Source organism: Phascolarctos cinereus, unplaced genomic scaffold (genome assembly GCF_003287225.1).
Source record: "Phascolarctos cinereus isolate Bilbo 61053 unplaced genomic scaffold, phaCin_HiC Scaffold_1;HRSCAF=81, whole genome shotgun sequence".
Lineage (NCBI taxonomy): Eukaryota > Metazoa > Chordata > Mammalia > Diprotodontia > Phascolarctidae > Phascolarctos > Phascolarctos cinereus.
In genome coordinates, this window is record NW_027555514.1 from 190350287 (window position 1) to 190376428 (window position 26142).

General features: G+C 37.0%; 1 protein-coding gene and 1 long non-coding RNA gene across 3 annotated transcripts in view; one reads left to right on the forward strand and one right to left on the reverse strand.

Annotated features, from left to right (window-relative positions):
- The window catches only part of ETV6 (ETS variant transcription factor 6), a 343296-nt gene extending 335382 nt beyond the window's left edge, over window positions 1–7914 (reverse strand). For both annotated transcript variants that reach the window (XM_021001730.2, XM_021001729.2), the window contains exon 1: window positions 7267–7914. In XM_021001730.2, coding sequence (XP_020857389.1) covers window positions 7267–7299 — 33 coding nt within the window. In that variant the 5' untranslated portion in view covers window positions 7300–7914. The remainder of the gene's footprint in view (window positions 1–7266) is intronic.
- A 97-nt stretch (window positions 7915–8011) lies between these two features.
- LOC110218770 (uncharacterized) lies at window positions 8012–11651 on the forward strand. Its single transcript, XR_002327400.2, has 3 exons — window positions 8012–9005; window positions 9237–9350; window positions 10271–11651. It is a non-coding gene; the product is annotated as an uncharacterized LOC110218770 (long non-coding RNA).
- The last annotated feature ends 14491 nt before the right edge of the window (window positions 11652–26142 follow it).

A 26142-nucleotide genomic window follows, 5' to 3' on the forward strand; every position in this document is an offset into this window, starting at 1 on the left:
TGGATTTCTGAAACCCACTTGAGTCACTTTACCTCATTTTGCGGACCAACTTATTTCCACATAAAGCCTCAGGGGGGAAGGGAGGGATGTCCAGAGAAACTGTGCCACTCTATCCTTGCTGCACAGCCTTGCTGTGTTAAGTCAAAGTAAACTTCCTTGCGCTAAATACTCAATGGCTTCCAAGTGCCTCATACATCCCAATATCAAACTCAAACTAAGAAAGTGATGGCATTAGAGTCTTGCCTCTGACACACATAAATCATCAGCATTTCTGTATGTTACCATAAAAATCCAGCAGAAGAGATCAGAAGAGAAATTTCATTCAAAACAACTACAGAATATTCAAAATATTTGGTAATTCAGCCACCATGCCACACACAAGAACAACTACAAAATACGCCTTATAGAAATATTGAAATCATTGAAGAGACATTAATTGCTCATTTGAATGTCAATAAATATGAAAATACTTAAATGCATTTAGTTACTCAGCACTATAACAAACTACCAAAGGGCTAGGAATACAACAACAAAATTCATATGGAGAAAACAAAGTCAAGTTAACAAGTGCTGATTGCTACCTAAGTTAGTTTATTCCATGCTATACCAAATTATCAAAGGGCAAATATAACAGCACAATTCTTGAGGAGAGACAAAGTCAACAAGCATTTATTAAGCACCTGATATATTCAGGCATTGTGCTAAAATCTGGGGAGACAAAGAACCGCAGGAAAAAACAAACCCTGCTCTCAAGGACCTCAAAATCTGGTGGGGGAGACAAGCAAACAACTATGTTTGTTGTGGTAGTATTGGTAGTGGCTGTTCAGTTATGTCCAACTCTTCATGACCCCATTTTGGGGTTTTCATGGCAAACATACTAAAGTAGTTTACCATTTCCTTCTCCAGCTCATTTTACAGATGAGGAAACTGAGGCAAACAAGGTTAACTAACTTGCCAAGGTCACTCAGCTACTAAGTCTCTGAGGCTGGATTTGAACTCAGGAAGATGAGTCTTCCTGACTCCATGCTCCACACTCTATCCACTGCACCACTCATCTGCCCCACCAATTATGTACAAACAAAATATATATACAGAATAAATTACAGACAATCTCAGAGGGGGTTAGGAAGGGCCTCCTGCAGAAGGTGGGACTTTAAATTTTAGTGGGACTTTGTATCGTTAGCCATATGGCCTGGACAGGTCACTTAACTTCTCTCAAGCCTCAGATTCCTCATCTGTAAAATGAAGTCAATAATAGCACCTATTTCACAAGGCTGATGTGAGATCATGAGTTAACATATGCTAGTTATTACTATATCATTTACATAAGTTATTATATCATGCATATAATCAAGAACAGAAGGGACAGGGAAGATCACATGGGAAGTTTTTATTATGTAAAATCAAAAAGCTTTTGCACAAAGTTAGTGCAATTAGGGGCAGCTAGGTGGCGCAGTGGATAGAGCACCAGCCCTAAAATCAGGAGAACCCAAGTACAAATCCGACCTCAGACCCTTACTAGCTGTGTGACCCTGGGCAAGTCACTTAACCCAGTTGCCTCCAAAAATAAATCAATGAATGAATAAATAAATAATTAGTTAAAAAAAGTTAATGCAATTAATTAAAAACAAAAGGCATAAAGTTAACTGAGTAAAATATCTTTGCAACTTTAACTCTAATAAAGCTCTGATAACCAAGATATATGCACTATAGGGAACAGATTAAAATAAAAAAAAGAACAAGAGCATTTCCCCAAGAGATAAATGGTCAAAGCATATAAACAAGAAAGATAAGAAAGAAAGAAAGAAAGAAAGAAAGAAAGAAAGAAAGAAAGAAAGAAAGAAAGAAAGAAAGAAAGAAAAGATGTCAACAAGCATATGAAAAATGCCCCAATCACTAATGATAAGGGAAATGTTAAAAATAACACTAAGGTTCAATTTCGCACCCTTTAGATTTGGATAGTGACAAAAAGAGGAAAATGACAATTCCTGGAGGGCTCTGGGTAGATGGGCACAGTGATGCAGAGCTGTGAATTGGTACAGACATACTGCAGAGCAATTTGGAATTATATGCCCAAAGTCACTAAAGTGTGTACCTTTTGACTCAGCATTATCACAAGGCACACTCTCCAAAGAGATAAAAGAGAGAGGGAAAGACTGTAAGTACAATATTATCAGCCACCTCTTTTGATTTGGCAAAGAACGAAGGGGATGCCCATTGATTGAGGAATGGACAAATTATGATATATGAATGTAAAGAATAACTACTTTCACTACTTATTTAACATAACATTGAGAATTCTAGTAATTTAAACATAACAAAAATCACTATTGAAACTCCAGTCTCTCGATTCCAAATCCAGTCATTCAGCTAACATTTATTCAGCCTATTATGTGTCAGGCACTGTGCTAAAAGGCTCTCAAACACAACCAATATATAATTAAAACTCTGAAAAGCACTTTCTTCCCAATAACCCAATGACTAGGAATTGCAAATATTACTACCATTTTACAGAAGGAGAAACTGAGGCTTAAAGACTTGGGATGGTTTGCCCAAGATCACATAACTAGTAACTGTTGTAGCTGGAATTCAAACCCAGTTATCTTCTGACTCCAAAATAAAATAGTCTGGGAAAATGGCAAGGCTGCCCACAACCCAATGTGTATCCAGCCCCTTCTGGCTCTAGTAGTGGCAGAAGTATACTGTTATAAATTTATGTCTGAGACATAATGCATATTATTGGGGGTGGGGAATGTATACTGAGGCTCTAATCCTGGAAAATGTCTTTTGGTATCTTCAAAACTTAGTACAGTACCTGGCACACACAGTAAGTGCTTAATAAATGCTTACTGAAAAAAACAAACAAATAAATAAATAATTGCTTACTGACTGACATCAGCTAATTGATGTCTTCCCCTTTCAGATTACTTTCCACCGTTGCATATGTCTTGTACATATCTAGTTATCTTTGAGCATTTTTGTGTATGTCTCCACCTTTGGAATGGGAACTCCTTGAGCCCAAAGACCATCCTTGTTTTCCTTTGCACCCCAACAGTAAGCCCAGCGCATGGCAAATTGTTACGCGCTTAACAAACACCTGTTGACTGAGCAGACCACAAGTAAACTGCTTAACTTAGTTTTTTCTAGACCTTAAACTCCCCAACTTTAAAATGACTTCAATGGACAAGGTGACCTCTAAAGTATCTTGAAGTTTGAATATCCTAGGACTCTTCCTCATAAAGAAACCAGGAAAAATTAGAGCAGCCCGACAGCTCGTCATTTCTCAAATTTCCCAGTTGGCTTTTTATTTATCCTCACCCAATTTCCTCCTTTAATAATCAAAAGAAAGCAGATTTTAAATCCCAGTGCAACAAAGCATAATCATAGTATGGCCCATCTTTGTGAACTGTCATTGAGAAAATTCCTGAGTCAATGAGGGTGGTGTGTTACACCTAGATGTATAGAGGACACATAAGAAGCATTAGTGATTTAACTAGACATCAGTCTCATTACTTAGTCTCCCAGGTGCTGGAAAGACAGAGAGAGGCAGCAATAGAAACAGGCAACAAGAAAACTACAAACATTGGAAGGGGCCGGGTTACAAAAAATTTTAAAGGCCAAAAAAACCAGAAGACTTTGCATTTGATCGTGGAGGCAATGGGGAGTCACTGGAACTCACTGAATTGACATGGTCAGACTTGTGCTTTAGAAAAATCATCTTGGCAGCTGAATGGAGCAGGGAACCCAGTTAAAAAATAAATAAAAGCTACTGCCATATCAAGGGGGAATGACGCCAGAAACTAGTGATGTCTGTATGAGTGAAGAGAAAGGAACAGATACCAGAGATGTCGGGAAGGTAGAAATGATAAAATATGGCAATGGATTAGATATAGTCTTTTTAAATTTACAAAGCATGTATTATCTTATTTGAGTCTTCCAACATTCCCGAGATAAGTACTACAGCTATTATTATCATGCCCCGTTTTACAAATGAGAAACCCAAGGGGCAAAGAAGTTAACCATGGTCACACACAGATGTCAAAGACAGAATCTGAATCTAGGTCTTCCTGACTTGAGTCCAGCACTTCGATCTCTTAAGATCCTATGCTTCAAACTGTTACAAGTAGCAGTATGATGCCACAGAACAAACCCTGGATCTTAGAGCCTCAGTTTCCTCATCTATAAAATGAAGAGGTTGGGTAAAATAACTCCAAGGTTCCCTCAAGCTCTAAATCTATAGTCCTATGGCTTACTGAGGCTAGGAGGCAGTCTGACTGGGGAGATGTGGATTCCTGTCCTATCTCAGTTAACTTTCCCCCCAACCTTGGACAAGTCAATTAAGTTAATAGTACTATTACACACTATTTTACAGTAAGGCAGATAGGGACCTTTTGTAAAGTACTCAGCATCAAAGCCAGTTAAGAGATGTGCATTAGCAACCATCACCTAGATAAGAGATAATTCCAAAAGTGTCACTGACTGGCAGGTTCAGAAACACTCATTTGGAAAGAGGCCTCCACTCCAAGATCTACTATACTTTTCTTCCAGCAAAAAAAGAAAAAGAAAAAGAAAAAAGTTTCCCAGCAAACAAAGCACCTTCCTAAAGTGGAGGGCTCAGTTCAGCCCCTGCCTTTGCAGGTTTTCCCACACCAGTTGCTGAGGGATTAACTGTGCCCACTGATTTGCCTCTTGTGGAAGAAAATAAAAGAAAGTAAGGACCACTGTTGGAAGGGAGGGAAGGAACAAGAAAGATACCCTCCCACACACAACAGAAAACTCCTCAACACAACACACAGGCTCTGATCCATCAGATAGTCCTTCAAATGTGTTTGCCATTCATTCCCTACTCCAAAGAAAAGTTTGTTGTTTACTGGAATTCAGAAGCCATGCAAGGATTGTTTATTTGCTGCCAGCAAACATGCTTTATTATGCAGTAATTTTATCACATCCCAAGAAATGAAACATTCCCAAACCATTTCCAAATGGTCTAATATAATTTCAGTTATTGACCCTATAGCTTTTTAAAATTCTTGATCAAACAAACATGCAAGTGTGAAACTGAACTTTTTACAAACATCTAAAAATTCACACCATCTAAGCACACACATATACATATATGTATATACACACATATATATTTTTAAAGACATCCTAAATTACAAGTGACACCTATTCCTCTATCATAATGAGCAGACACCTGATTAAATGCCAGAGGAAGCAATAATAAGAATAAAATTTATACTGGAACCATGAATGTGATTTCTAAGCTGCACTTAAGAAAATATTTGGCTTCACATTTGGGCTGGTTTTTACATTTTTACTTTCTTACGTGCAGAATTTCTTTTCTATTCTGGTACAAAGAGGTGAGCCTCCTAAGTAGTCTTTTTGGCCCAGGCACAACCATTATCTAAGCTCATGTTTACAGTGGATATATGTAGTCTCTTTATAAAAGAAATCAAGAAAAGTATTTTCCTCCTAAAAATACTGCCCTGTGAGTGGTACAGATTTTTCTCATGTTGGATTTATTGCTATAGGGCTAAATATAATTTGCTGATTTAATACCCTATTATTTAGTTACCTCAGTTTGTGTTATGAAGCATGAAATAAATTAGATTATCCATACCACAGTATTTTACAGAGCAGTGGAGAATTGAATCTGCACAGCAAAAGAAATGTGCTCTTCCAAGTGTCAAAATACTCAAAAGTTCTTTAACTGAAGTACTCCAAAACTACAGTTACAACCATGTATGAATGAATGAATATCTAAGACCCAAAAGTTTCACTGGTTATTTTTTCTAAGGCAAAAAACTCCAGACTTGCTCCCATCAACACAAACAACAATAAACAAAAAACCACCTTCCAAATACCTCTCTATCCTTACACCTACCTGAAAACTCATGAAAATTTAACGAGAGAGAGAGAGAGAGAGAGAGAGAGAGAGAGAGAGAGAGAGAGAGAGAGAGAGAGAGAGAGAGAGAGAAATAAGAAAAAAGACTGACTTTCTCAACAGGTAAATCCTAAATATAACTCTGCACCTCAGTATGGAAGGAGGGTTTCCGAAGCTTCCCTCCCCCGCAAGACTGTATTTCTTTCTTTTGTACCCACTTAAAATGAGGTGTTGATATCACTTATTAAAACAGGCCAAGCTACCAACAAACTTCCTTGTAAGAAACTGAAGGAAGTGCACAGGAAGGAGTCTGCTCTCCCATGCTCTCGTTAAAGTGAGCCAATCAAATAAATAACTGATGGGAAAAGTAAGTGGGGGAAATGTACAGCCTTTCTTGTGTTCCCACATGATCAACTTTTCAGAAGCAACCCAGAACAGTACCACCAACCTTAATTACACTACTTAGGGTGAGTGCTGTGTTTGCAAACACACTGGGCGGCTGCATTTACAACTCCGAAGGGGGTGTGGGGGTAAGGCATGGACAGAAAACAAGGAAAATTCTACAGTTGGATTTCCTCGGTGCCCTGTCAAGTATAGAAGGTCATTTTAGCTATGGCAACTTCCATACTTCTATTTTCCTTATGCACTACAGGAGTTAGCTACTTGGGTCCTGCTCAACTTTCCCATATGCACCGATCATAAAATACCATTCGGCAATCTCATTCACCTTTAAAAAAAAAAAGTCAAAAACATTCATTGTGCAATGCTAAGAAAAGCTGCCCCCAAGATTCTTTTTCCAGTGCCTTCAAAATTGCAGCTTTTAATTACAATCAGAGGGGAGAGAATGTACAATCCTTAGAAAAGAAAGGATCCAACTAATATCACAGGATGACGAAGTTTAAGGTTTTAAAAAAAAAAGAGAAATGACCCTTCACAGAATAAAAGTTAATTTCCTCCCCGTCCACATGTTGGGGTTACAAATACAGAGGCACGGTTTTTAAAAGCAGCACTAATCACTTGGGGGTGTTTTACAGTTCAAAAAACAAGCCTGTTTTTTTTTTCCTGACCAATTGTGACAAAGCTTTTCATTGTCAAAAAGAAAGGGGGAGGGGGGAAACAAAAACACCGGGGGAAAGGGGAAAGGGGGGAACAAACAGCAAGGTTAAATTAAAGGGTATAGACTGCAAGCTGCATCTCCTTCCGTCAAGCCCCAGAGATCGATCGCGAACAGAACTGCAACAAACCCACTTTTAAGAAACATGCAAACACCGATTGCCCCCCACCCCCCACCCCGGGGTCGAGCCAAAAGGTTTTTTAAAACATGGAGGAAGGAGGAGGAGGAAGAAGAGGAGGAGGAGGGGAGAAAAAAAGATCTTTACCTTAATGGTACACTGAACAGGAGTCTCAGACATGTCTCACAGCGAGAGAGATCAGGAAGTTCTCAGTTTTTTTCCACTTTCCTTTCCTCTTCCCCAACCCAGAAATGCTCCAAACAGCCAGCCAGATGCGATCATTTACGAAGTTTCTTCAACCATCTTCACCACCACCACCCCCCCAAAAAAAAAACAAACACAGACCCCGGGGATCCTGCGTCTTCTGCCCTCCAGCAGAAGAGGCAACCCTTGCAGTTCTTTTCCGGGGGTCTGGGAAGAAGAGGTCGGGGTGAAGGAGGAAAGAAAGGGAAGAGAAGAGGGCTGGGGTCAGGGGACCCGGGAGGGAGGTGTATTTTGGTCGGCTCGGAGCTTGTCTGGTGGATGAGACTGTTTATCTGGGTCTCTCTCTCTGGCTTGTCCGTCCGTTCCCCCCCCTCCTCCTCCTCTTCCTTCTACCTCCTTCCTTCCCTCCCTCCTTCTCCTCCTTCTCCCCTCTTCTCTCCCTCTTTCTCTCTTAATGTTTTCCTTCCTGGAAGAGAGAAACTGAAAGGCGAACTGAGAAACCTCTATGCTCATTGATCTTGAGAGTTTCGGTGCTGAAACTGACGTGAATTCCCAGCAAAGAGCTCTGCCTCTTAAAGGAGCCACCAGGAAATAAAAGCTCAGGTTACAGCCAGGCATCAGGGAAATAAATGCAGGACGGGAGGCAGGCGGGGGGGTGGGGTGGGGTGCGGGGAGCGGTGGAGGAGGGGCTGCCGATAAAACAGGTGAAAGTGTTGAAACTAAGAGGAAGGAGGGTGCCCAGCCTTTAACTTCGAAAGGCCGATGCATCCCTGGGGGGAGGGGAAGAGGAGGAAATAAGGAAACCAGCAAAGGAAATAAAAAATAACACGGACTTAGCAACCCTTTATGCCTTAAGATTTTTTTTTAATCTTGCGCGAATGATTGTATCACATAAGTAAAAGTAAGGGACGTTTTAAAATGTTACATTTAATTTTTTTTTTGCATTCGGAAGCTACAGGAGTTATTAAAACACCTACTCATTACCAGCCTAGTCTCCTGTAAGCAACATTTAAAATGCATGAGTGGTTGGGGGTTTCTCCCTGCCTAAGCGCCAATGCAATGGTAAAAAGAAACCTGGGATGGTCTTTTAGGGATGAGAAATCTAAACGAGGAAATAAAACAATAGCCTTTGTTCTTCTTGACTGCTGCCTCTTTAAGAGAATCTACCAGGAAATGGGAGATCAGGTTGCAAACTGAACACAGGGAAATCTGGAGAGAGCCCGGGAGGGACATTGGAGACAAAAGCATAGGAGGTTGAGCCAGAATGATGGATTAGGAAGATAAAGTGAGCTAGAAGATAAAACCAGAAAGATTTTTTTTTCTAGGAAAATAGGAAAGGAAAGACGTAGGTTGTGTTGAATTCAGAGTACTGGGGGAGGGGACCACTCTAACGAAAACTGCATTCAAGAGAAGGAAAGAGTAGACAGTTATCAAAGGCAGTTTAGTTCCCGTTCCTTTTCCTCAACCTCCTCCCCCTTTTGAAATGAATTGCATTCATTGAGTGCTGTCCTTTTAAAGAAACAGCTACTTCCTAACAACTGAAATTTGCTGCTTGACTACAAAGTTAGCAGGATGTGTTCATGTAGATAAGAAAGAAGGAAAAAGGAAACACAATTCTAGAGGAACTGATCTTAAAAAAAAAACAAACCCTCTACCATTAGAATTTTCTTTAGAATCTTAAGGTAGGAAATGTTTTAAGACAAATTGGGGGAGGGGAGAGGAAGAGAGGAATCGTGTGAATTATTAAGAATACTTTACAATTAACTTGTTAAGCACCTTACAGTTACAAAACCTGCTCCCATACATTATATTTTCTGAGCACTTAAAAAAGGGAAGTAATGATTACTCTGAGCCACTATGGCTTCAGTAATAATAAGTTATGTACCAAACTAACCTTTTTGTTTGTTTTACAGTATTAACAATTGAGGCACCAAGATAATTCTATAGAAGCCTGCTGAAGATTTCGTTTTTCCAGGTAATTAGTGACCAGACCAGGAAGCAGTTCCTGAAGATTACTAGACTACCAGGTCAGGAAAAGGCTATTCACATATTATTATATCTGTATTTCAACAGGCATTTAGGATCATAAAGCTGAAACGCACGAAGAACATCAGGATTATATAAGTAATAGCAATAACTAGTAGAGTTATTTGAACCTGGGTCTTCTGATTTCAAGCTCAGCACTTTTATACTATATTTATCTCTGTTTGCCCGTTTCCTGATCTGTAGTGACTGGCATATGCTAAGCACTAAATTATTATTGTTATTTCCTTAATTGAATGTAATTGTTCCATACTTGATAACTCTAAAGTGGATTTAAAAAGCTGAAGGTTATTAGATTCATGATTTTTATATGGGATAACTTGGAAATGAAATTAACTGAATTGATGTTATTTGAAGCTTTGTTTCATGTTTCAAATACATGATATTGGTTGTGTTATTATTATATTTCTAAATTCTCTTCTACTGTGAAATTTGAGAGACCATTGTAACAGATATGCTGTCAGACAAAAATAACTTTTTAATCTAGCTGCTATTAGATTATGAATTAGGCTTTTAAAAGGATGATAAAAAAATAAATATTTGAAAACTGTTAAATATTTAATGGGGTATATTTTGTTATGAAACAATAATTAATAATAATAAGTTTATTATAATAGTAATTTTTCATTTGAAAATTGTTGACTATTATGAAAGTGTGTAGGGTGGTTTAAAGATGTAGCTTCAACATACTAATGATGAGTCAACTCTTAGGTATTTGCTATATGTCTGAAGCCCCGGAATATGAATAGTTTTAATTTATAAGTAAAGAATAAATAAAATGTTAATTGTTAGGGAAACATCAGGAAGAATATTCAAGCCCTAAGTTATAGCTAGTGAAATTTTGCTATTCAAGGTAAAAATTCTTGGGACTGTAATTAACTATTGTTTTGAACTTTGATTATAGGGATGGATGTCTGAATTGTTGTGAGCCCAGTAGAAGAAAATGGCATATACTACAGTCTGGGAACTGCTAAAGATGAATGTCTGTGCCTATGAAAAAGTTTTGGGGAGGACCTTGACCTGGCCTAAGATAGGCATCCTGACTCTATTTCCCCATTGTGCTCCTTTCTTTTCTGAAAAGGAAATTTCCCCTCCTGATTAATCTTGAGCCTTGCTTTTAACACCTGTGACTACTTGATTGGATGTCAGATAAGACTCATGCCTGGAATCAAACAGAGCTGAGGAAGGTTTTCCCTCTGTTATGATATATGTCATTGTTATAACTATATCCCTCTTTTTCCTTTTATGGCAAATTTCTATAATCAAGAAGTTTCGTAAGTACAATATTAAATCTATTAAATAGTAGATTGATACTGGAACATCTCTCAGTTACTATAATAGGATGCAGTTATGAGCATGACACTATTTTAAACTGTATTTGTGGTCAAATTATAATACAGGGTGCTATCCTCCTAAGGGGAAAAAGATTAGACAAAGTAGTAAGACAAAGATGTACTGTGAAAGTTTTCTAAATAAATGGAAAAGTAAAATTTGAGAAAGCAACAGGATTAGACTGTTTTCTCTAAGGACTGTATACATATGTATGTGATTGGCTTCCAAATATATGTCATAGAAATTCTCAAAATTGGATTAATCCTTAATTAGATTAGTTAGTTAACTAATTTAATTAATGTAATTAATTAAATTAAAAATTTAATTTAATTCCTAAAGTTTATATTTACCACCTTAACCCCTGAGCTCACCAACTTTAGGCTACAGCTGTCCCTCAGCTCAGTATCTTATCCTGGCCTCTTGCGGCATCTTGGTTTATACCTGCCTCTGCTTTATTGGCCAGAATGGGAGGAGTTCTTTCAGATACCCTCCCTTTGACCAAAAGGGAAATGGGGGGGATCCTCATGCCAAGACCACCCCTCTCCTTTTATTCTTCTCTTTTTACTGTTAGGAGACGCCCTGTTTTCCAGAGCTAAGTGCCAGTGAGCAAGCTGTGCCCTGAGCTTGGATCAGCAATCCTTTGTGTCTCACCCCCTGGATGATCTCAGCTACTGCAAAATCCCAGAATTGTTTCATACCATCATCAGGTGATCCCTGAGCTTGGACAAGCATCTGTAGTGCCTATGTTCTGGTCGTGAAGTCCTGCTATGATTCAAACTTGTCTCGTTGTTGCTGTTCTCCCTTCACTGTCAGGGCTACAGCTCACTTCGTAGCCAATGGTATCACTATTGAGATTTGTGCACACTAAAGTCGGTGTCCTACTGGGGCGGGGTTGGCACATATGTGTCTAGTTTCTCTCCTTCAATAGAATAAAGAAAGCTTTTTGCTTATAATCACTGTTAGCTCTTCAGTTTTATTTTATTTTATTGTTAGAGTTAACTGGTTTTAATAACCTGTGTGAGCTCTCTGATTGTTTTTTAGAATTAATAGCAGTTGCACAGCTGCTGTGGCTCTTTGGTCATTTGGTCAGGGTTGACAGTATCTTCATAGCTAAGATGGAAGTATATGAGATGGATGTGGGGTGGTAGACCACAGTTAGGTGAATTCAAAACTGATTGAACAACTGAACATAAAGACTACTGACAAACTTCTTGTTATTGTTTGTTTTTCATTCTCGAAGAGAACCAGTGACATCAGGAGGTGATGTCTTGACTTGCAAGTGAATTGGATTTAAGTGAGGCAGGGCTGTGCAAAGTCATTGGCTTCATTCTGTCCTCCAGAGTCACTGGCGTCCAGTGGCAAGACACAGGTCAGGAGGACTGATGATGGCAAGTCAAGACAAGCTCATCAAGGTCAACCTGAAAAGAAGTCCTATTATGTATTTACAAAGCTCTCCTTATTTCTGTCCTATTCAACATGATTATCAATGGTTTTTAGAAAGACGTTTAAAAGCTAAAAAAGATAACTAATATATCAGTTGACAGAATCAGGGTCTTATTAGGCTGGAATTATGAGCTAAAACTAGCAAAATGAAATTTAATAAGTATTACAATAATTAGTTCATTTTAAGTCTAAGGGCAATATAAGGGCCCCTAAGATCCATGTAGTTCCCTCTTTTGCAGCTTTAGGGAATGTACTTAAAGACTAATAGTTGTGAATTCCATCACAATTACTGCAAACGCCCAGTTAGGAAAATTCCTAACATTTAGGCAGAGGCTCTGTCTTAATTTACATTAACGTCTATTTGAACTCTTTGTGGTTGAGGAAAAATTCAGGTTACTGGAAACATTTGGATAACTGCAGTTATAGTGTCTGTGGATAGATGGGCACCAGAAAGGAAAGTGGGAGGAAAGAGCAGATCTTTTCCCAGGATTTCCTTTGGTCATTGAGTAAATGGGTACACTGTTATCACCAGGCAAGCTTCCATTCTGACATGCCAGTAGGGCTAAAGATCCTTTTCAGTATCTACTTTCTCTGCCACAAATCAGTCTTAATTTTTCATCCTTCTTTCACTGGTTGCCCTATAAATTCTTTCTATTTCAGCCCTGTATGAATTCTCTATTTCATCTGATCTTCCAAATACTTAGAATCTCTAATCTGTTCTAAGATAGCTCATCCCTTTTATGCAAGGGCCTTAGTGTATGACCAAGTCTCTCACACAATGACTTTGACTGCTTCAAGAATATGTATAGCTGGGGCAGCTAGGTGGCTCAGTGGATAGAGTGCTGGCCTTGGAGTCAGGAGGACTTGAGTTCAAATCCAACCTCAGACACCAGATGCTTACCAACTGTGTGACCCTGGGTAAGTCACTTAACCCTGATTGCCTCACAGAAAGGAAGGAAGAAAGAAAGGAAAGAAAGAAAGAAAGAAAGAAAGAAAGAAAGAAAGAAAGAAAGAAAGAAAGGTGTTTAGCTAATGCACTGTTGGTGTTATGAAATGGTTCAACCATTCTGGAGAGCATTTTTGGAATTAAGCTTGCCTTCTCAATAGGGGTAGGAGTAGGAAGGGAGGGAAAGAGAATTTGGAACCCAAAATTTAAAAAAAGAAATGTAAAAAATTATTTTTACACATAATTGAGGAAAAAATAAAATATTAAGAATTTTTTTTAAATGGTGTATAGACCCTGTTTACATTTGGTTCTGATTGATTCAGTCAAGAAATGTTCTTACTTAGCTTTTTTTTATTCTCTTTTTAACATTTTTTTGAATGTTGATATAATATTATATTTATTTTAACATTCATTTTTTTAAAATTTTGAGTTTTAAATCCTCTCCCTCTGTCTAGCTCCTTCCCCACTCACTGAGAAGGCAAGCGATGTGATATCAACTATATCTGTAAAATCCTGCAAAACAAAATTTCATATTAGCCATGTTGAAAAAAAAAGGCAAGGAAAATAAAATAAGTGAGAAAAGTATACTTCAATCTATACTCAGTTCATCAGTTCTCTTTCTGGAATGGCTAGTATATTTTATCTTGAGATCTTTGGAATTGTCTTAGATCATTGTGCTGATTGGACTAGTTTATGTTAATTATTGTTACAATATTACTGTTACTGTGTGCCTGGTTCTGCTCACTTCGCTTTGCATCAGTTAATGTAAGTCATCCCAAGTTTTTCTGAGACCATTTTGCTTCTTACTTCTTATAGCACAATAGTATTCCATCACAATCACATATCACAGCTCGTTCAGCCGTTCCCCAATTGATGGGCATCCCTGTAACTTCTAGTTCTTTGCCACCGCAAAAAAGAGCTGCTATAAATATTTTTGTATATATGGGTTCTTTTCCTTTTCCTTTTTTTTTAGTCTCTTTGGGATATAGATCTACTAGGTCAAAGGGTATGCATAGTTTTATAGCCCTTTGGACACAGTTCCAAATTGTTCTCCAGAATGGTTGGACCAGTTCACTACTCCAACAACAATTCATTAATGTACCAATTTTCCTCATCCCTTACAGCATTTGTCATTTCTGATAGGAATGAGGTGGTATGACAAGCACATTTAATTAGCTTTTCTCTAATCAGTAGTAATTTGGAGCTTTTTTTTTCATATGACTATAGTTTTGATTTCTTCTTCTGAAAACTGCCTGTTCAAAATCCTTTGACCATTTATCAACTGAGGTTTATAAAACTAAATTTGGGTTAGTTCCCTATATATATTTTAAAAATGATTCCTCTATCAGGGGAACTTGCTGTAAATTGCCCCCCCCCCCAGTTTTCTGCTTTCCTTCTAGTTTTGGCTACATTCATTTTGTTTGTACAAACCCTTTTTAATTTCATGTAATCAAAATTATCCATTACTTGCCATGATATTCTGTCTCTTGTTTGGTTATAAATTTTTCCCTTATGCATACATATGACAGGTAAATTTTTCTGTGCTCCCTTAATTTGTTTATGATTTCACCCTTTATGTCTAAATCAAGTACCTGTTTGACCTTGGCTTTGTAGAGGATGTGAGATCTTGGTCATCACCTAGTTTCTGTCAAAAATTTCTCAGCAATTTTTGTCAGATGGTGAGTTCTTGCCCTAAAAACTTAGATCTTTGGGTTTATCAAATACTAGATTACTGTGGTTATTTACTAATATATTTTGTGTCCCTAATCTTCTGCTGATCCATCATTCTATTTCTTAGTCAGTACCAGATTGTTTTGATAATTATCACTTTGTAATAGGGTTTAAAATCTGATACTACTAGGCTACCTTTCTTCATTTTTTTTTATTGATTCCCTTAATATTCTTAACCTTTTGTTCTTCCAGGTGAATATTTGTTATTTTTTCCTAGTTCTGTAAAATAATTCGTGGATAGTTTGATTGGTATGGCACTGAATAATTAAATTAATTTAGGTGAATTATCATTTTTATTATGTTGGTTCAGCCTACTCATGAGCAATTAATATTTCTGTAATTATTTAGATCTGTTTTTATTTATCTGGAAAGGATTTTGTAGTTTGTCTTGGCAAGTAAACTCCCAAGTGAAAGGAATGTCTCTTTCTATCTCTTCCTGCTGGCATTTTGGGTAATATATCAAAAGTGCTGATGAATTATGTAGATTTATTTTATATATCCTGCAACATTGTTTCAACTAGATTTTTTTTAGTTGATTCTCTAGGGTTCTGTAAGTATACCATCATATTGTCTGCAAAGAGTGATAATTTTGTTGCCTATTCGTGTTCCTTCAATTTTTTTTCTTGTCTTACTGTGACAGCTAGCTTTTCTAGTACAATATTGAGTAATAGTGGTGGTAATGGATATCTCTGTGTCACCCTTGATCTTATTAAGATGCTTCTAGATTATCTCCACTGCAGACAATGCTTGCTTTTGATTTTCAATAGATACTACTTATCATTTTAAGAAAGGCTCTATTTGGGGCAGCTAGGTGGCGCAGTGGACAGAGCACCAAGCCTGGAGTCAGGTAACATGAGTTCAAATCCAGCCTCAGACACTTGACACTTATTAGCTGTGTGACCCTGGGCAAGTCACTTAACCCCATTGCCTAGCCAAAATAAAAAAAGAAAGGCTATATTCATTCCTATGCTTTCCAGTGTTTTTAACAGGAATGGGTGTTTGACTTTGTCAAAAGCTTTTTCTGTACCTAATGATATATTCCTATGATTTTTGTTGTTTTTGTTATTTATGCGGTCAATTATACTTATAGTTTTCCTGATATTGAACCAAACCTTTATTCCTAGTATAAATCCCACTTGGCCATCGTGTATAATCTTTGTGATATTTTGCTCTAGTCTCCTTGTTAGTATTTTACTTAAAAATTTTTGCATCAATATTCATTTAGGGAATTGATCTCCAGTTTTCTTTTACTGTTTTTGCTCTCCCTGGTTTAAGTATCAAAATCATATTTATATCAGAAAAAGAATTTGCTAGAACTCCTCTACAAATATTTCAGATAGTTTATATAGTAATATAATTAAGTGTTCTTTAGATGTTTAATAGAATTCAGTTGTGAATCCATCTGGTCCTGGGGATTTTTTCTTAGAAAGCTCATTGGTGGCTTGTTAAAGTTTTGTTTTGTTTTTTCCCCATAAGATAGGGTTATTTAAGTATTCTTCCTCCTTTTCTGTTAGTTTGGGCAGTTTATATTTTTGTAAATATTTATCCATTTCACTTAGATTGTCAGTTTTATTGACATATAATTGGACAAAATAGCTCCTAATAACTGCTTTAATTTTCTCTTCATTGGAGGTGCATTTACCCTTTTCACTTTTGATACTGATAATTTGGTTTTCTTCTGTCTTTTTTTAAAAATCAAATTAACCAATGGTTTATCTATTTTAATGTTTCTTTCCCCATAAAACCAGCTGTTAGTTTTATTTTATTAGTTCAATGTCTTTTTTGCTTTCAATTTTATTAATCTCTTTTGATTTTCAGGGTTTCTATTTTGGTGTTTAATTGGAGATTTAAAATTTTTTTTCCTAGGTTTTTTTCAGTTGCATGCCCAATTCATTGAGATGCTCTTTGTCTTTTTTTGTTATTAATATAAGCATTTAAAGATATAATTTTCCCCCCTAAGTATTGCTTTGGCTGCATCCCACACATTTTGATATGCTGTCTCGTTGTTTTTCTTTTTAATGATATCATTGATTGTTTTTATGAGTGGTTCTCTGACCCACTGGGTTCTTTAGGATTAGATTATTTTGTTATTGTTCTTGTTATTCAGTCGTGCCGACTCTTTGTGACTCCATTTGGGGTTTACTTGGCAAAGATGCTGGAGTAGTTTGCCATTTCCTTCTCCAGCTCATTTTATAGATGAGGAAACTAAGGCAAACAGGATTAAATGATTTTCCCAGGGTCACACAGCTATTCAGTGTCTAGGGCCAAATTTGAAGTCAGGTCTTCCTGATTGCAGGCACTATCCACTGTACCACCTAGCTGATTACTTAGTTTCCAATTAATTTTTAAGCTATGCTTTCATGCAGTTTACTAAATGCTGTTTTTATTGCATTATGGTCTGGAAAAGGTGCATTTAATATTTCTGCTTTCTGCATTTGTTTGTGAGGTTTTCATGCCTTAGTACACGGTCAGTTTTTGTGAAGGTGCAATGTACAACTGAGAAAAGGATATAATCCAGGGGTGGGGAACCTTCAGCTTGAGGCTCTCTACCTTTGACTGAATCCAAACTTCACAGAATAAATCACCTTAATAAAAAGATTTGTTCTGTGAAACTTGGACTCAGGCCAAAGGCCACACCCAAAGATCTACAAGGACAAGTAGCCTAGAGATCATAGGTTCCCCACCCCTGGAGCCCTTTCCATTCCACATCTAACTTTTCTGAAATTATATTTATCTCCTTAACTTCTTTCTTATTTATTAGATTTATCTAGTTCTGAGAAGGGAAAGTTGAGGCTCTCCACCAGTACAGTTTTACTGTCAATTTCTTCCTGCAACTCATTTAACTTTTCCTTTGAGAATTTGTATGCTATGTTATTTAGTGCATATATGTTGATTGATAAATTGTCTGTAGTACCTTTTAGCAAGATGTGGGTTCCCTACTTATTCCTTTTAATTAGGCCTATTTTTCTTTTGCTTTGTTTGAGATCATGATTGCTAGCTCTGCCTTTTTTGTTGTTTTACTTTATCTGAAGCATAGTAGATTCTGCTTCAGTTCTTTATTTTACTTCTGTGTATGTCTTTCTGTTTCAAGCATGTTTCTTGTAAACAACATATTGTTGGATTCTGGTTTCCAATCCATTTTTCTATCCATTTCCATTTCATGGGTGAGTTCATCTCTTTCATATTCATAGTTATGATTACTATGTATTTCCCTCCATCCTATTTCTATTTGTCCTTCTTTTCTTTTTTACCCTATCCATCCTCTAAAGTCTGTTTTGTTTCTGACCACTGTCCCCCTTTATCTGCCCTCCTTCTTATTACATCCCCCCTTTTCTCTTATCCCATCTCCTCATTGCTGAGCAAGATAGATTTCTATGCCCGACTTAGTTTGTGTGTGGGTTTATATATGTATATATAAATATATATGTGTGCTTATATACACATACATACACACACACACATATATATATTCTATCCTCTTTGAAGCAATTCAGATGAGAGAGCAGTTCAAATGTTCACTACCCTTCCCCATTTTCTCATCTACTATAAAAGTTCAGTAATATTTCCTCATTCTTCCTCTCTTCTCCCTTCTGCCAGTGCATCCCTCTTTCTTACCCATTAATTTTTTTTAGATCATTATGACATAATCAATGTCTATGTGGACTCTTTTAGCTTCCCTAAAAATGATAAAGTTCTTGGAGGCTACATGTATCTTCTTCCCATATAGAATGTAAATAGTTTAACCTTATTAAATCCCTTATGATTTCTCTTTCATGTTTACCTTTTTTTTATGTTTCTCTTGAGTCTGATCTTTGAATGTCAGATTTTGTATTCAGCTCTGGTCTTTAAGAATGTTTGAAAGTCCTTTATTTCATTAAAAATAATTTTTTACCCCTGAAAGATTATACTCAGTTTTGTTAGATGGGTCATTCTTGATCACAATCCTAGCTGCATTACATTTTGGAACATTGTGTTCCAAGCCCTCCATTCCTTTAACCTGATAAAAAGTAAAATCCTGACTGTGGCTCCATGATATTTGAATTATTTTCTTCTGCTTGCTTTCAGTATTCTCACCTTGACTTGCAAGCCCTGGAATTTAGCTAGAATATTCTTAGGAGTATTCATTTTGAGATCTCTTTCAGGAATCAATTGGTAGAATCTTTCAGTTTCTATTTTGCCCTCTGGTTCTAAGCTATCAGGGAAGTTTTCCTTGATAAGTTCTTGAAAGATGATGTCTGTCTAGTCTCTTTTTTTGATCATGGCTTTCAGGTAGTTCAATAATTCTTAAATTATCTCTCTGCAATCTATATTCCAGGTCAGTTATTTTTCTGATGAGGTGTTTCACATTTTCTTCTATTTTTTTATTCTTTTGACTTTAGTTTATGTTGTTTTTTCCACTTGCCCAATTTTAATTTTTAAGGAATTGTTTTCTTCAGTGAGCTTTTATACCTCTTTTTCCACTTGTCCATTTCTGCTTTTTTAGGGAGCTATTTTCATCAATGTCATTTTGTACCTCTTTTACCTTTTAGCTAATTCTGCTTTTTATGGAGTTCTTTTCTTCAATGAGTTTTTGCATCTTTTTAACTTTTTTAGTCAATTCTGTTTTTAAGATGTTATTTTCTCAGTATATTTTTATGCCTCTTTTACCAAACTGTTAATTATATTTTCCTAATTTTCTAACATTGCTCTCATTTCTTTTCCCAATTTTTCCTCTACCAGTCTTATTTGATTTTTAATTTTTTTTTTGCTCTTCCAGGAATACTTTCTGGGCTTGTGTACAATCTACATTTTTCTTTGAAGCTTTGCTTCTAGCTGTTTTTACATTGCCTTCTAACCTAAGTATATGTATTTCTCTTTCTTGTCACCATAGTAGCTTTTTATAATCATGTTCTTTTTGTCTGTTTGTTCATTTTTCTAGGCAATTTTTGATTTTGAACTTCATGTTAAAGTTGGGCTCTGCTCACCCCTTCCTTGATAAGTTCTTGAAAGATGATGTCTGTCTAGTCTCTTTTTTTTGATCATGGCTTTCAGGTAGTTCAATCATTCTTAAATTATCTCTCTGCAACACTGTCCCACTTTCAGGCCTTTTGACTCTGCTGGTTCTGGGGGTTTATAAGTTTTTGGTGCTTTCAAAGTGGTGTGATCCAGGGACATCACTGCTCCCCTGGTCTTTGCTCTTGTCCTTGCTCCTTTATGACTACAAGCACTCCTCTCTGCCTTGAAACAGCAACCTGGAACTGTAATGGAGTTGCCAAACAGCGGCCAGCCCTTCACCCGGTGCTGGCACAGGGTTCCATTGTAATCTCTTTCCTACTAGTTGTCCGATCCTTTGCAGTCTCTGGGCTGGGAGCTCCTGAAGCTGCTGCAGCTGTTTCCTCCAAGGCTATGTTCCAAGGCATACACCAGCCCGCACCCCAGTGTCACAGACTTCTCCTTCTGACCTCCCAGACCATCTTGAGCTGGAAAAATGTCTCACCACAATCTTTTGTTGGCTATGCCACTCCAGAATTGAATTTGAGTTGTTAACTCAAAGTTGTTTGGGGGGGCATGTTAAGATAACTGTCCTGTAGTACTTCTACTCTGCCATCTTAGCTTTGCCTCTCTCTTACCTAGCTTTTAAACCAAGTAGGATAATAAATGGAATCCTGCTTTTACATAAGGATAAAGGTAAAGTTCTCAACTAAAGTTTTAACAAATTGAACAAATTATAGTCAATTAAAGCCTCTAAGCATACTTGTTTTTCCCCCCACAGCTTCAATCTAGTAAATTGAAGCTGGGGGGGGGGCAGGGAACAAATATGCTTAGAGGCTTTAATTGACTATAAACCCACTATAAGTCAATAATACAATTTTAGCTACCTGAAAACTAATATAATCTTAAGTAGTATCCAGTATGAGTGAGTTGATAGTCCTATTCTAGTCTGTACCAGTCAAATGACAAATTGTGTATTATGTTCTATTGTAGACAATACAATTTATGAAAAACATTGACTCTGGAGCCTCTCCAGAGAAGGGCAGCCAAACTAATAATGAGACTAGAAATATTCTGCTCAGCTTTGGCATGCCTAATAGTCAGAATTTATAGGGAGGCAGATTCTAACATAAAGAATTTTCTAAAAGAGCTATCCCACAGTGGACTGGGTTACCTCATAAGTTAATGAATTAACTAATTAACACACCAATTCATTATTCTTATATGCAGTGTTAAGTGCTTGTACATAATATTTTGTGATATGGGATGAGGGGAAGTTAAAGGAACAGCACGAGTTGGCTGTCTCTTCTCGTTTAGGTCAGAGAATCATAGCTACATGCTCTGATCATCTTATAAACATTTACAATTATAGTAGTAAGAAAAGAATTTATGGGGGGAAATGAGATTTCAGGTGCTTTAAGAAGGAAAGTTAATGACTTAGCATTGCCACACTGAAATGGTTAAAATAAAGGCTAGATGCCCACTTGTCAGGGATGCTGTGGGGAAGAGGCATGATTTGGGTAGGGGTTGTCTTAGGTGACTTCTAAAGTTCTTTCTAACCTTCGGGTTATGTGATTTATGAATGTACCATGTCCCCTTTGTCCAATCTTCACACTCCAATATTCAGATCTTCCCAGGAAGTAAATGCATCTTGGGCTCTGCTGCTGATGCCCCAAATGAACAAAATGAGAGCTTCACTGCATTCTAGTCAGACTATATTTGGAATATTTTACTCATTTATGAAAGCCACATGTGAGACTGTTAGAGGAACATGGCAGAGATAAAAAGAAGGGTCATGAACATGGGGAGTAGACTTGAAAACATGTCGTATGATGATTACTTGAAGAATTTTGTATGTTTAACCCAGATCAGAGACACAAGGGGAAAATAATTGCTGTCTTTAAACATTTGAAAAGATGTTTTGTGAAAGAGGAAATAGAGTTATTCTGACAGGAAAGAACCTTGCAACCAAAGGAGTTGGAAGAACTTCCTACATTTAGAGCTATGTGAAAACAGATTAAATTATCTGATGAAGTAGTGAGTTCCCCATCTCAGGAGGTATTCAAGCTGGGCCTGACTTTTGAGAGTTCAAGCTTCATATAAGTTCAAGCTTCATACACTTGGAGCATCCTATGCCCACTTAAAAATTTACTAACTCATTGCCTTTGCTTCTTTTAAGTAGCATCTGAAATCATAGCTTTTTCCATTTTACTATATTTTTATTCTGATCATAACAAACATCAAATAAAATTAACATTTCCACAAGCATTGCGGAATACAGGAGATTACACATGAAACTGAAAATCTTTGTGATGTAGAACTTGCCTTTCTTTTACAGTATATAATAAATTTAACATGTAATTTTCAAAGCTGTCCTGATTGTGATTTCTTCTAGCCATCCTTCTGTTCTTTTGATTTGTTTTTTGGTTTTGGTGGTGGTTGTTTTGGGGGAGGCAAGGGGAGAGAGGACCTTGTCTTTAATCCCCTTTTTCTTCCTACTTTCCTCCCATTGCAAAAAACAAAAAAAAAACTTTTGCAGTAAATATGCACAGTTAACCAAAACAAATTCCTACATTGGCTATGTCCAAAGATAGATATTTCCTTCTACATCTTGAGTTATTACCTCTCTGTCAATAGGTGGACAGCATGATCCATCACTGGTCCTCTAGAATTACACAATTGGTCCTCAAATTGATCAGAGTTCTTAGGTCTTTGCAAGTTATTTGTTTTCACAATGTTTTTGTTAATATATAAATTGCTCTACTGGTGAAATCCTATCTTTTCTACATAACTCCTCTCCCTATTGTAATTATGCGCAAACACTTAATCTTAGAAATAAGGATAATGCATTGTTTCATTAATTCATTTTGCAATCCTTATAGCTTTCCCAGGTAGTTTTACATTATAATGTCTCAGGAACTTGGACTATATCTCTCATTTTACTTTGAGCACTACATTACATTTAAATTGATGCTTAATTTAACGTGTGATTTTTAAAAGTCATCATATGTCTTATCCATTGCCCAATATCCTCCTGGGCCACCAACTCCCCCTACCAAACCAATAGTTACTGAAGGAATGAAAACCAATTTTTAATGATAGTTAAGTCCATGGAGAACAAAACAGATACTGTAGTCTATTACTAAAAATAGGTTAATTACAAAGACATTTTCTCCCCTAAAAAAACAGGAAAAAATGTCCTAGACGTAAAAACTATTCGTAATACCTTGTAGTGGCAAAGAACTAGAAACTATGGAGATGGCCCTCATTTGGGGAATGACCAGACAATGTGTGGCATATGAATGTAATGGAATACCTTTATGAAATAAGATGAAATAATGAAAATAAATGAAATAATGAAAAAGGAAGATTATAAATGTATTAGTTAATTAGTAATAATGCATTAATTAATAACAATACATTAATTAATGCATTAATGTAGAGTTGTGAACTGGTCCAACCATTCTAGAGAACAATTTGGAAGTATGCCCAAAGGACTATAAAACTGTGCGCACTTTTTGAACCTAGGTCTGGACTCCAAAGAGATTTTTTTTTAAAAAAAGGAAAAAGACCTATATGTACAAAAATATTTATAGCAGCTCTTTTTGTGATGGCAAAGAACTAGAAATTAAAGGGATACCTATTAATTGGGCAATGGCTGAACAAGCTGTTTCATATACTGTGATATGTTCTGTTGTGATGGAATATTATTGTGCTTTAAAAAAATGAGGATGGGGGGATGCTTTCAGAAACACTTGGGAAGACTTGGATGAACTGATGCAAAGTGAAATGAGTAGAACCAGGAGAACATTGTACACAGTAGCAGCAATATTGTGATAATGATCAACTGTGAAAGACTTAGCTGCTCTAATCAATATGAGCCAAGACATTTCCAAAGGACTCACAATTTACCAAAAAAAAAAAAATCCACTTCCAGAAGGAGAACTGATGAACTCTGGGTGCAGATTGAAATATATTGTTTTTCACTTTCTTAATTTTTCTTGCCTTTTTTTTTATATTTTTGCAACGTGGTTGACAGAAATATATTTGGTGTTCTTGCCTTCCCAATGGGTAGGAGAGGGAGAGAATTTGGAACTCAAAATTTCAAAAATGAATGTTAAAAATAAAAAAAAATTATGAAAGAGTTGCTTTCTGAGACACCTGGGAACATGCACATGAACTGATGCAGAGTGAGGTGAACGGAACTAGAACAATTTATACTATAAAAACATTATAAAAATCAACAATTTTGGAAGATAATAATTCTTATCAACACAAAGATAAACTATGTTTTCAGAGAACTGATGATGGAGGTTGCCCACATCCTGATAGAGAAGTGTTGGACTAAATTTGTAGAATGAGAGACTTTGCAACTGTTTTGCTGTAGGCTGTATTTTGCTATGAAAGGAGCTTGGAGCCGAATGGACAGAGAAGAATCCCTTACTATTTGCAAATCGGAGGAATTTGGCAGTTTTTTGGCTTCGGGAAGTACTTGGCACCGAAAAAGAGTAACATTTTTTCTCAGCACCTTGTTAAGCGTGGCTGTTTGTGAAAAGAGGTTGTCACTTCTTCATCAACTCAGGAGCAGAAGATGAACATCTTTGCTCAGTGGGAGAATGGTAAGATTTCCCCTCTCTCAGGCTTTGGATGGAAGTAACCAGTAATAAGCTCCAGTAGTTCTTCACGTAGCAATAATATTCAGTTCTCTTTCAGCAGCTGCTCCAGCCTTTCTCCAGTCAGTCAGCAAAACAGTGCCTCTCTTCCAATAAGCAGTTCCTCAGCCTGGCAGTTTTAGAGTTATCTGTCTCTGCTAGAAGCCTTCTTTTTGCCTCTGGCTTCTTCTGCACTGTTTCCTTTCCTCCTTCTGTGTATCTGTTACTATAGCTTCTTCTTAACGCTTCTCCTCTGACTTGTTCTTATCTTTTCCTATGCCTCAAATCAAAGCTTCCTGATGATCAGGGACTCATCTTTACTTCAATGATATAAAACTCAAGAAACCCAATTTTTGGCAGGAATGAACCCAAAAGTCCACATATAATATTGTTATAGTCCCCCCCAAAAAAAGAAGTTATAAACTTCAAAATTCTAAAAACAGCCATAGACAAATGAGCTGATAGGCTATAATACCTTTAGCCATCATTACGTTAGTTATTGTTATGACTTCAAACACAACTTCTTCGTATATTCATCTAGGGGCAGCTCTCTAATTGGTCCCCAGAACATTCTGTGTCTCTTCTCAACCTGTTATCTGAGAAACTATGTTTCTGAACAAGTTGATTTTATCATTTTCCTTACATGAATTTATTTTATGGTTCTGCTTCAGAGACAAAATGTTCACATACCAAAGAGGAAGTACTTTATACTATAATCATATGAGGATAAAGACAAAAACATGACCGAAGGGGTCATAGTGTCTGTGGGTCATTAAGATTAGAGTGTCTGTGGAGGCCGAGTGAGAGTTTTAGGGTCAATCTAATTGGGAAAGAAGTTTATACTTAGTTTCATAAATTCGTTTTTAATTGAGGAGGTCAATATTATTCCCTGTTTGGAACTGGAGTCCTTATTGACCTGGCTATTTAGTCTAGAGAGTGTTTATTAGTAGTAGATCTAGGGTATATACTACAAATCCTGTGAAGAGCCTTGGGAGCCGTAGGTAGTATGGCTGTTCCCCTTGGGATGTGGCTGATAGATCTTGGAGGCCAAGCCAAACTCAGGATTGTGGCTAATGAGTCCTAGATAGAGTGGTGGCTGGGAGGGACTCTGAGTCATAGCCCACAAATCCTTTGATAGAACACAAATTCCTTGAGAAGAGTAAATGTTTTCCTTTTGACTTTATATCCTAAGCACAAGCAGAGTGCTTGACACACAGCGGGAGCTTAGCTAATGCTTGTTAGTTAAGTTTGGATATCCGTCTATCACATATATTTGAATTTGTGAATGCAAAAAAACCAGAAGCCTATGTCTTGTAAAAGGTTGATCTAGCACCTTCATCCCATCCTTGGTTTGGAATGCTTCATTTTTGACACTCATCCATTTACTAATCTTTTTCTCCTGCCCTGCCTCCACCAAAACAAAAACACAAAAAACAAAACCCCCCCAAAAAACAAACAAACCACAAACCAAACTTAAAAACATCCGCTGCAAATCTCCTATCTCATCTTTGACTAGGAAACAATGAAACATTAGATCACACCCACGGAATCTCAGGGCTGGATGGAAGCCCAGAGGCCATCAGGTCCAAATCAAACCTGAATAGGAATACCTTCCATTACTTTTACAAAAACTGGTCAACCAGATTTTGCTTAAGGGCCTCAATTAAGGCAGAATACACTAACTCCTGAGGGTAAATATAC